The following is a 13,183-nucleotide window of genomic DNA, read 5'->3' on the forward strand; positions in this document are numbered from 1 at the left end:
TATATTTTATTTATTTTTTATAGTTTTTTTAACCTCCGTCATAAAATAAAGGGTTTAATTGCTTTTTGTTAATTTGAGGAAGAAGTCATTTAATATCATTATTTTAAATATATACTTAATTATTATTAATATAGTAATTGTTTTTATTATTGGGTGCGAAAAACGAATAATATAACCAAATGTTGCTCGATAACCCTAAAGTTCAATGAATGAGAGGTGGTAAGAGAGCATTATTAAACAGTTGAGTTACTGAGAGTTTGCAAATTCTTACCTGGAAAATGTTCTCAGTACGAATTATGGTGGATTTAAGAGGATTTTTTTCCTAAATAAATCATCGACCTGGCTGAAATTTAAATACCTTTTACCGTTTGGAACGAATTTGGAAATTTACAAAAAAAAAAAAAAATAAATAAATAAATCCGTTAAAAATTCAGTTAAAATCTTAAAAATACCAAATAAAACAGTTATATTGGGGACTATACGAAAACCTGGACCTGCATAAACAATTTTCTGTCACAGGCTGTAGTACCCATTAGGAACTTCAAATATGAAATTTAGAAACAATTCCGGTGAATAATGTCGCTGAAACCAGCAAAATGCCAAATATAGGCAGGCACCTTTAAATGGGAGCTATACGAAGACCTGGACCTGCATAGGCAATTTTCTGTCACAGGCTACAGTACCTATTAGGAATTTTGAATACAAAAATGGAAACAATTCTGATGAATAATGTCGCTGAAATCATTAAAATACTGAATATCGGAGGTACCGTTGTATGGGTCTATTGATCTGCATAGGTAATTTACCGCTACAGGCTGTAGTACCCGTTATGAACTTTAAATACCAAATTTGAAACAATTCCGGTAAATAATGTAGCTAAAATCATTAAAATACCGCATATAGGGAGGTACCGATATATTGGGGCTATACGAAGACCTGGGACTTCATATGCAATTTTTTGCCACATGCTGTAGTATCCGTTACGAACTTTAAATACCGAATTTGAAACAAATCCGGTGAATAATGTCGCTAAAATCATCAAAATGCCAAATGTCGGGACAGACAATTTTCTGTCTTAGGCTGTAGTATCCATTACGAACTTTAAATACAAAAATTCAAACATTTCCGGTGAATAATGTAGCTTAAATCATCAATATACCGGATATCGGGGGTATCGTTGTAGTTCTTAGAAAGAACTTCTAGTATCGATTTTTAGACAATTCCATTGAAAAAGGTAGCTAAAATCATCAAAATACCGAATATAGGGAGGTTCCTGTTTCCAGGGGTTAAAGTACTCAAAAGGAAATACTTGTGTTTATTTTCGGACAATTCCGTTGAAAAATGTGAATAAAATCATCGAAATAACGAATATAGGGAGGTACCGTGATATGGGGGATATCGTATATCGAGGACCTATATCGACAATTCTCTTTCAGGTGGTTACGTAGTCACGAAGAATTCCTTGTGTAGAATTTCAGAGAATTTCATTGAAAAATTTGGCTACAACCATGAAAATACCGAATATCGGGAGGTACCGTTATATGGAGGCTATACGATATCGTAGATCGATGTAGCCCATCTTCGAACTCAACGTGCCTACAGACAAATGACTAATTTGCGCAAAATTTTAGCTTACCATCCTTATTTGTTTTGACTCTAACGAAATTACAACAGACGTACGCATGGACAGGGCAAAATCGACTTAGAATTTCCCGCTGACCCGGATCCACTTACCCGATATTGACAATATAGGCTTATGAAAATATCTATTCAACAAGTGGTCACATGATGGGGTTATTTAAAGCGGTTCGGAAGTTATAGCCAAATTATCGATTTTTGGGCCCGAATATTTTATAAAACCTCCAAAAAGTCGAAAAAGAGGCCATATTGAGGGTCAACAAATTATAGCTGACACTCTTACCTTTAAAAAAATCCTACAATTTGTGCTTATACCCTTTTCGGGTCCAGAGATATGGGACGCCAGTTGTACATGGGATTCCGGAACAAGCGCCGGTTGAACACCTATCTCGTGGATCTTACCCCTGGATTTACTTCCACGCGAGGAATATGAAAATATCCGCCACCTGAGCAACGACTGCACTCTTTCCAAAATGGTTTGTGGAGATGAGAACGCAGCTGAATGTGCAGGTAAAGGAAAATCTAATTCCGATCCCCGGGGTCACTAAGACGTAATGTGCCTTAGCTGTTTAAACCAGTGTTTGCCAAAAGATAATAGCTATATTATCATGTGGACTTCATAACTTCTAAAAGAATTTATTTTTCAAAATGAAAATGAATACGATCGAAAGAATGTAAACCATTGTTGTGATATCTAGGTCGTCCCCCACTTCCAAAATATTTCCTTTTATTTATTATCCAAACAAAAATATCGCAGATGTATTGATTTTTGGATAAATCTAGAAAAAAATCATTCACGCATTTCTATTCATAGGTATATTTTCCGTAGAACACGTCGTTGCGATAATATTCATTAGCAGCTCAAAGGTGCTAATGAATCGCTTTGGCCCCAGTGAATTCCTTACTCATATGTTTTGAGTTATAAGAAACATTTATGTTTGATCTTCAAATTCCGATAAGATTCAATTATTTTGGCAAAGCAATCAACCTAACTGCCGCACACACACACACACACACACGTACTCACCGTTTGTGGATGCCATATAGACAGACTAAATGTCTCACACAACTGAGCTGAGTGAATAATTGTACGTGCTTTGGGCAAATGGACAAAATTAGCCATGCACAGTGGAGTAAAGAGGCCTCAGCCAATATTCGATGATTTAACTACATTTTGACTTCTGTTATGATTATTTAAATGGTTGTCTCCTATGGAGTAAATTCCGAAGGAATGGGCCAATATTGTCCATTTTGTATCGGACCTAAATACCTATGATATAAATATTGCGACGTGCCGGGTTTGGACTATTTTGGTTCATTCCTTCACTTTATATGAGACATGTGATAATTATAGCCTTAGCCATATCGCTAGAGAGGGTATATATCACTTGATATGGCCAAAACGTGCCTCATCGAAGTAAGGGTTTTAGACCCTAGGTCTCTTTGAACCAAATCCGTTTCGGGACATTTGAAGTCGATCTGGCGATGTACGTCTGGTTTGCTGTTGCACACGATAATACTTGAAGGGAGTATCCGATTTGATCCAAACTTGGTACATCGTAATATTATTATTAAACTAAGATTAAATTCGGAGATGGTCAATATCGGTCCACTCATTCTGGTAACTCCCCACAAAAGGACGAAATTTTCAAAATAAATATTTTACTGCACAGAAAGAGAAAGGATAATCCAAGTTTGCTCCAACTTTGCATATCATAATATTTACATCAGTGCCAGGTCAGGTGCGAAAATGGACAATATCGGCCCACTCCATCAAGTAACTCCCCCACAAAGTGTCAAAATTTTGAATAATTATTACTCTTATAAAATTTTATGTAAATGTCGGATGTCTTCAAGTTACACACATCACAATATTTTTAATAACCCAAGATCTGGTGTGAACATGGAAGATATCTGTTTACTCTTTCTGGCACCTACCCCACAAAGGGTCAAAATTTTGAATACCCATGTAGCTCATAAAAGGCGAAATTAACACCCGATTCCATTCACACTTGGCACATCTCAATATTTCCATCAACATCAGATCTGTTATAAAGTAGGAATGTATCGGTCCACTTCTTCTGGTACCTCCCCCACAAAGGGTCAAAATTTTGAATAACCAAAACGATCATAAAATACGAAATAGGCATCCGGTTCTCTTCAAATTTTACACATCCCATTATTTCTACTAACACAACATCTGCTGTATAGGTGGAATGTATCGGTCCACTCCTTCTGGTACCTCCCCCACAAAGGGTTAATATTTTGAATATTACTGAAGCTCATAGAACACGAAATTAATATCCGATTATATTCAGATTTGGCACATCTCATTATTTCCAACAACGCAAGATCTGTCATAAAGATGGTAGAGATCAGACCATTCCTGCTGGTACCTCCCCCACAAAGGGTTACAATCTAGAATAACAGAAACGATCATAAAATCCGAAAAAAAGGATCCGGTTCTCTATAATTAACACACATCACAATATTTTTATTAACTCAAGGTCTGATGTGAAGATGGAATGTATCGGTCCCCTCCTTCTGATACCTCCCCCACAAAGGATCAAAATTTTGAATGTCAATGAAGCTCATAAAACACGAAATTGATATCCGATTCCATTCAGATTTGGAACATCTCATTATTTCCATCAACGCAAGATCTGTTGTAAAGATGGTGAAGATCGGACCATTCCTGCTGGTACCTCAACCACAAAGCGTCAAAATTTTGAATAACCAAAACGATCATAAAATCCGAAATTAGCATCCGGTTCTCTTCAAATTTCACACATCCCATTATTTCTACTAACACAAGATCTGCTATGAAGATGGAATATATCGGTCCACTCCTTCTGGTACCTCCCTCACAAAGGATCAAAGTTTTAAATATATATGAAGCTCATAAGACACGAAATTAATATCCGATTCCATTCATACTTGGTACATCTCAATATTTCCACCAACACAAGATCTGTTATAAAGGTGGTAGAAATCGGATCATTCCTCTGGTGGTGCTTCCCACAAAGGGTCAAAATTTTGAAAAAACAAAACGATAATAAAAACCGAAATAAGCATCCGGTTCTCTTCAAATTTCACAGATGCCATTATTTCTACTAACACAAGATTTGCTGTGAAGATGGAATGTATCGGTCCACTCCTTCCGGTACCTCCCCCACAAAGGGTCAATATTTTGAATACCCAATGTAGCTCATAAAAGGCGAAATTAACATGCGATTCCGTTCAGACTTTGCACATCTCAATATTTCCATCAACACAAGATCTGTTATTGAGATGATAGGGATCGGACCATTCCTTCTGGTACCTCCCCCACAAATGGTCAAAGTTTTGAATAACCTAAACGGTTATAAATACCGAAATAGGCATCCGGATCTCTTCAAATTTCACAAATGCCATTATTTTAACTAACACCATGTCTGCTGTAAAAATGAAATATATCGGCAATCTCCGTCTGGTGCCTACCCCACCTAGGGTCAATATTTTGAACCTTTATGAAGCTCATACAACGCGAAATTAACATCCGATTCCATTCAGATTTGGCACATATCATTATCAACACAAGATCTATTGTAAAGATGGTAGAGATCGGACCATACCTGCTGGTACCTTCACCACAAAGGGTCATAATTTTGAATAAACAAAGTGATTAAAAAAATTCGAAATAACCATCCGGTTCTCTTCAATTTACACACATCACAATATTTCCATCAACACAAGATCTGTTATAAAGATGGTATAGATCGAACCATTACTTCTGGTACCTCCCCCATAAAAGGTCATAACTCATGGGGTTTTTCAGCATTTGATGTTTTTATAGACTCTCTCATAATATCTCCCTATACAAGACCGATTTGAGTAATCTTTTAACCAGGACATTTTAAAGGCCAATAGATAGATATTCAAAAACCCCATCCTCAGAACGTCTAGGGAAGCTCTGATAGGTCTTCTATGGACGTAGTTAATTTTTCGCTTATCTGTGGGTAGACGACCTTAGAAGACCTTTTTGCAGACTTTTTTAACACAAAAACAAGTAAATTTACTTGCCTTCCATTTCTACCCACTGTGCGCTGCAATATATAATCAGCTGCGGTCACATACCCGCCTCGAATTGACCAATTAGTGAAATCACGTTTTACCGCTACGAATACACGCTTTGCACTCGGCCAGAATTTTCAATGTTAAGGTCATTCGCAACTATTTCAGGCATTTATGTTTTACTTTTTTTTTTTGTTTTTTTTTGCAACGTTGTTTCTTTTTTAAAAGCAGCTATTAAATTGTTGCCAGCTTAGAATTAACTTGTTTCTTATTGCAAATTGTTGTTGTCGTTGTTGTTTTATTGTCATAATTGTTGTAAACTTGAGATTGATTGTGAGACTTTTGTATTTCCCATTATTCATGTTTCTCGTCTTCTCTTTTTGTAGCTGTGCAACTAATCTGTGATATGCACTGATTTGAAAACGATCTGCTGAATGACAACACCGATTGCGGTTGGAAAATCATAAGCCTGTAGAAGTTCTTTGCTTGCAGAAGCATTAGGAAAAAAATTAAAAAAATTAATATTTTTGTGACTGTGATCGTTTGAACGAGTACTCCGTAGCCCACCATGGAACTGGAAATGGAAACAAGTAAAATGCTGAAAAGCAATACCGTGCGCAGCATACCCATCGAATTTACAGATCTCACCTATCAAGTTAATGTGCCAAAGCAAAAAGGTAAGAAGGAATATTTATAAAAAAAAGTATTCACATTTACAGAAATATACACATTGACGTGGATCTGCATAAGAAATTTTTTGTCATAGGTTGTAGTACTGATTTCGAACTTCAAATACTAATTTTAAAACAATTCCGGTAAATAATGTAACTAAAATCATTAAAATACCGAATATAGGGAGGTACCGTTATATGGGGGTTATACGAAGACGTGGACCTGCATTTTTCAGATTTTTGTCACAGGCTGTAGTATCTATTAGGAACTTCAACTATGAAATTTCTAACAATTTCGGTGAATATTGCACCTAAAATCGCCAAAATACAGATTATAGGGAGGTACTGATATATGGGTCTGTACGAAGAGCTGGACCTGCATGTTTTCAATTTTCTGCCACAGGCTGTAGTACTTGTTACGAACTTCAACAACGAAATTTAAAACAGTTCCGGTCAATAATGTAGCTAAAATAATCAAAATACCGAATATGGAGAGGTACCGTTATATGGGGGCTATACGAAGACCTGGACCTGCGTAGGAAATTTTCAGTCACAGGCAGGCTGTATTTATTAGGAACTCTAAATTCGAAATTTGAAACAATTCCGGCGAATAATGTCGCTAAAATCATCAAAATGCAGAATATGGGGAGGTACCGTTATATGGGGGTTATACGAAGCCGTGGACCTGAACAGACAATTTTCTGTCATAGACTGTAGTATCCATTACGAACTTCAAATACCAAACTTGAAACACTTCTGGTGAATAATATCGCTTAAATCACCAAAAATACCGAAAATAGGGAGGTATCTTTATATGGGGGCCATATCAAAACGTAGGCCTACTTGACCCATTTTCAATGACAAAAGTCCTGCAGACTAATATACATTTGAGTAAAATTTTATCAACCTACTCCAATTTGTTCGAAAGCTAGAGTGATTTCCACAGACGGAGGGACATCGCTAAATCGAATGATAGAATTTTATTCTGATCAAGAATATATTTATTATGTGGGGTCCAAAATGTATATTTCGATGTTCTGCAAACGGAATGATAAAATTAATATACCCCCCATACTATGGTGGAGGGTATAATAATGGGATGTTTGAAATTTGAAGAGAACCGTATGTTTATATCGGATTTTATGATCGTTTTGGTTATTCAAAACTTAGAGCCTTTGTGGGGGAGGTACCAGAAGGAATGGTCCGATCTCTAAAATCTTTATAACAGATCTAGTGTTGATGGAAATATTGAGATGTACCAAGACTGAATGGAATCGGATGTTAATTTCGCGTTTTATGTGCTTCATAGATATTCAGAATTTTGACCCTTTGTGGGGGAGGTACCGGAAGGAGTGGACGAATATATTCCATCTTCACATCAGACCTTCGGTTAATAAAAATATTGCAATGCGCGGAATTTTAAGAGAACCGGATACTTATTTTCGATTTTATGATCGTTTTGATTATTCAAAATGTTGACCCTTTGTGGGGGAGGTACGGGAGGGATGGTCCGATCTCTACCATCTTTATAACTGATTTTGTGTTAGTAGAAATAATGGAATGTGCGAAATATTAAGCGAACGGCATGCTTATTTCGGATTTTATAATCGTTTGGGTTATTCAAAATTTTGCCCCTTTGTGGGGGAGGTACCAGAAAGAGTGGACCGATATATCCCACCTTCACGCCAGACCTTGGGTTAATCAAAATATTGCGATATGTGTAATTTGAAGAGATCCGGATTCTTATTTCGGATTTAATGATCATTTTGGTTATTCAAATTTTTGACCCTTTTGTGGGGGAGATACCAGGAGGAATGGTCCGATTTCTACGGTCTTTATAAAACATTTTTATGTTGATGGAAATATTGAGATGTGCCAAGTCTGAATAGAATTTGCTGCTAATTTTGCGTTTTAGGAGCTTCATGGATATTCACAATTTTCACCCTTTGTGCGGGAGGTATCAGAAGGAGTGGACCGATTTACCCCATCTTCATACCAGGTTTAATAAACATATTGCGATATGTGTAATTTGAAGAGAACCGGATGCTTATATCGGATTTTATGGTTGGTTTGATTTTTCAAAATTTTCACCCTTTGTGGGGGTGGTGCCAGAAGGAATGGTCCGATCTCTACCATCTTTATACAGATCTTGTGTTTATGAAAATATTGAGATGTACAATGTCTGAATGGAATCGGATGTTAATTTTGCGTTTTATTATCTTCATGAATATTCAAAAGTTTGTGGGGGAGGTACTTGATGGAATACTTGATGGAGTGGACCGATATTTTCCATTTGTCCGCCTGACCTAGCACTTATGCAAATATTAGAATATGCAAAGTTTGAGCAAAATCGGATGATCCTTTCTTTTTCTGTTCAGAAAATTATTTTCTATAATAATTTTGACACTTTGTGAGGGAGGTACCGGAAGGAGTAGACCGATATTGCCCATCTCCCAACTCGATCTAAGTTTGATAATAATATTACGGTGTACCAAGTTTGGAAAAAAACGAAATCGTATAATCTAGCCAGACAGACGGACGGACGGACATTGCTAAATCGAATCCAAATGTTCTGCAACGGATTTGGTCCAAAGAGGCCTGGGGTCTAAAACCGTTATTTCGATAAGGCACTTTTAGGCCGTACCAAATGACATATACCTTCTACTTTCCTTTTCTATAAACAAAACATGTCTCACCCACCTGCCAGTGTCAATCCTAATGCCCAAGATAGAAATAGTCCGGTCAGTGACTTTCTTAACAATAAGAAAATGACGTATTACAACAAAACACTATCGCTGTCGTTATTTTTTTTTTTTTTTTTTTTTTTTTTTTTTTTTTTGTAAAGATGGCTTCGTTCCAAATGCATTTTGCATTTTAGTATTCACCGAACGTAAACTAGGACACCAACGTGGTGGCGTAGCATTTGTTACATTTGCCAACCACGTTACAAGTTCCTATTACGATTGACAGCACAGAAGACACAATCGAGGAAAATTTACATACTGTTTTGAACTTGAGTGCTTCTAGTTAGCGTCCCATTGTTTCAAATGAAGGAAATATCTTCAGAACAAAAACAAAAACCTCCTTCTTTTTGTCAACTTAAAATTTGTATGTAAGTCGAATATGGACTTTTCTTTACATTTTTACTTTCGTTTTTTTTTTTTTTTGTTATTTGTTCTATTGCTAATTTGCATATGTTGTGTATGTGTTTCTTTATTGCTAATTCGCATGAAGCGGATCAATTTTGTAATCGCATTAACATTTTTTTTTGCTGCTGCTGCTACTGCTAATCTCGTCAAGTTTCTTTGTCATTTCTGGCAAGTCATCACGGTAAGACGATATTGAAAGGAAAACTATTACACCGATTATTGTGAAATGTGCCATTTTTATAGATATTATGAAATTTTTCCAAAGGGAAGTAGGTTGGAAGGAGTATTATAGGATAAAAATGACATAAAATGGGTCGAAGTAAATATGTATAGCAAGTATATTCCCTGTAGGGAATTTCATTGGTGAATATTTATTGACTTTGTCACCAGTACTACTGACCCAATGTAGACGCTTTTTTATACCCTCAGCCATGTGGCTAGAGAGGGTATATATATTATTTGATACGGTCAAAACGTGCGTCATCAAAACAACGGTTTTAGACCCTATATCTCTTTGGATAAAATACGTTTCAGGACATTTGGAGTCGATCTAGTGATGTCCGTCCGTCCGCCTGTCTGGCTGGCTGGTGCGCACGATAACTCTCGAAGGGAGTATCCGATCTGATCTAAAGTTGGTACATCGAAATATTATTATCAAACTTAGGTCGAGTTCGGACATGGGCAATATCGGTCCACTCCTTCTGGTACCTCCCCCACAAAATTTCAACATTTTCAAAGAATATAATTTACTGCACAGAAAGAGAAAGGATAATCCGATTTTGCTCTAACTTTGCAAAACATTTGATACGGCCAAAACGTGCCTAGTCGAAATAACGGTTTTAGACTCTAGGTCTCTTTGGACCAAATCCGTTTCAGAACATTTGGAGTCGATCTAGCGATGTCCGTCCGTCCGTCCGTCCGTCTGTCTGTCTGTCTGGCTGGCTGGTGCGCACGATAACTCTCGAAGGGAGTATCCGATTTGGTCCAAATTGGCTACAACGTAATATTTTTGTCAAACTTAGATCGAGTTCGGAGATGGGCAATATCGGTCCACTCCTTCTGGTACCTCCCCCACAAAAGGTCGAAATTTTCATAAAATATATTTTTTGCACAGAAGAGAAAGGATAATCCGAATTTGCTCCAACTTTGCAAATCCTAATATTTGCGTCAGTGCTAGTTCAGGTGTGAAAATGTTCAATATCGGTCCACTCCATCAAGTACCTCCCCCACAAAATATTGAAATTTTGAGTACCCATGAAGCTCATAAATCGCCAAATTAACATCCGATTCCAGGCACATCTGTCGAAATATTTATATCATATTTTGGGTCCGATAGGAAATGGGCAATATTGGTCCATTCCTTCGGGATCTGCTCCATAGAGGGTCAAACGTTTTAATAACCTTAACACTAGTCAAAATATATTAGATAATCGAACATAGGCTGAGGGTATATCTCTGGCGGCAATACCGACTGATACTTTTTAACTTGTTTTATTAACACACGGTCTGATGTGAAGATGGGATATATCGGCCCACTCCTTCTAGTACCCCCCCCCCCCCCCCCCCCCACACACACACACACACAAGGCTCAAAATTTTAAATATACACGAAACTCATAAAACACGAATTTAACATCCGATTCCATTCAGACTTGATACATCTCAATATTTCCATCATCAAAAGATCATGGTAGAGATCGCACCATTTCTTCAGGTACCTCCCCCACAAAGTGTTCAAGATTTCGATAAACAAAACGCTGAAAGACGGCGGAATAAGCATCCAACTCTCTTCAAATTTCACAGACACAGGATCTGTTGTGAGATCAGATCTGATTATCAGTCCACTCCTTCCACCACAAGTGTTAAAATTCTGAATATTCGTGAAGCTCACAAAACGCGAAAATAACATCCGAGACCATTCAGACTTGGTACATCTCAATATTTCCATCAACACAAGATCTGTCATAAAAATGGTAGAGATCGGACCATTTCTTTTGATAACTCCCCCACAAAAGGATGATCATTTTGAATAACCAAAATAGACCATAAAATCCAATATAAGCATCTGGTTCTCTTCAAATTTCACACAACCCAATTTTTTTACTAACTCAAGATCTGTTGTGAAGATGATATATATATATATCTGCCAACCCCTTCTGGTACCTCATCCATAAAGGGTCTCTATTTTCAATACTTTTATCTACCATAACTTGCGAAATAAGTCAGCAATTCTTAACAATTGGCTGCATCTAGATATTTCCCTCAACCAGAAATCTGAGATGAATATTGTAATTATGATTTCGCATAAAATTGGATGTGCCTGTTCGATTTTCTTATAATTTTGCCCATACCAATATTTTTGTCTGTGCTCGATGAGGTGTGAAAATGGAATAGTTGGAACGAATATATGTGTTAACATTTTCTAAAAATTAGCATATATCTCATATAATGTGAAGGAAGTAGTCGATACAGTAAAAATCTGGCACGTTGTAATATTTATATCAGTCTTAGGTCAGATACGAATTCGTCAATACTGGCCAACTGCTTCATAACCTCCCCCATAAAGGGTCAACAGTTTGAATAAACATAACTCAAGGCTGGGGGAATAAATCTGTCGGCAAAACCGACTGATACTTCTTTATTTTAATATAACCCTTTTCGAAGTGCTGTCATGCCCCCTAGAGCAATGTTATTTGGTGTAAAAGATAAAAATGTCTCCGTCAAAGTTAGTGACAATCAATTCAGAATTGGATATGCCTCCCATTTGTTATTTTCCTCTGAAACCACATTGTAACTGCACTAAAGCCAAAGGTTGATATGTGGTATGTTCTACTTCAAATAATTATTTTGTTACGGGAGCTCTACTAAATATGCATAGTGGTGTAGAGTATCATATAGTCGGCCCGCCCGAGTTTTGATTTTTCCTTACTGTTTTTATACGATTTTCATATATTAATTTTGTCATTCCGTTTGTAATTTCTCGAAATACTCATGTCAGACCCAACAAAGTATATATATATATTCTTGATCAGCGTAAAATTCTAAGACGATTTAGCCATTTCCATCTGTCTGTCTGTTGTAATCACGCTATCTTTCGAACGAATTGAGATAGAAGGCTAAAATTTTGCACACATGTATATTTTGCCAGTAGGCAGGTTGAGTTCGTAAATGGGCCATGTAGGTACACGTTATCATACAGCCCCCATATAACGGTACCTCTCGATATTCGGTATTTTGATGATTTTAGCGACATTATTCACCGGAATTGTTTCAAATTTGGCATTTGAAGTTCAAAATGGATACTACAGCCTAAGACAGAAAATTATCTGTGCAGGTCAACGTCTTCGTATAGCCCCCATATAACGGTACTCCCCGATATTCGGTATTTTGATGATTTTAGCGACATTAGTTACCGGAATCGTTCCATATTTGGTATTAAAAGTTCGTAATAGATACTGCAGCATGAAACAGAAAATAGGGCATGTAGGTACACGTCTTCATATAGCCCCCATATAACGGTACCCCCCGATATTCGGTATTTTGATGATTTCAGCGACATTATTTAACGGAATCGTTCCAAATTTGGTATTTGAAGTTCGTAATAGATACTGCAGCATAAAACAGAAAAAAGTCCATGTAGGTCCACGTCTTCATATAGCCCCCATATAACGG

The 13,183-nt window shown here is 36.9% G+C and overlaps 1 protein-coding gene across 1 annotated transcript in view; it reads left to right on the top strand.

The window, feature by feature from the left end:
• Window positions 1-13,183, top strand: part of LOC101888695 (ATP-binding cassette sub-family G member 1) — an 88,389-nt gene that overhangs the window by 49,107 nt on the left and 26,099 nt on the right. The window contains exon 2 of the mRNA XM_005179114.3: window positions 6,078-6,368. Within this exon, the coding sequence (XP_005179171.1) occupies window positions 6,260-6,368 (109 nt within the window). The 5' untranslated portion in view covers window positions 6,078-6,259. The remainder of the gene's footprint in view (window positions 1-6,077; window positions 6,369-13,183) is intronic.

This window comes from Musca domestica, unplaced genomic scaffold (assembly GCF_030504385.1).
Source record: "Musca domestica strain aabys unplaced genomic scaffold, Musca_domestica.polishedcontigs.V.1.1 3, whole genome shotgun sequence".
Classification (NCBI taxonomy): domain Eukaryota; kingdom Metazoa; phylum Arthropoda; class Insecta; order Diptera; family Muscidae; genus Musca; species Musca domestica.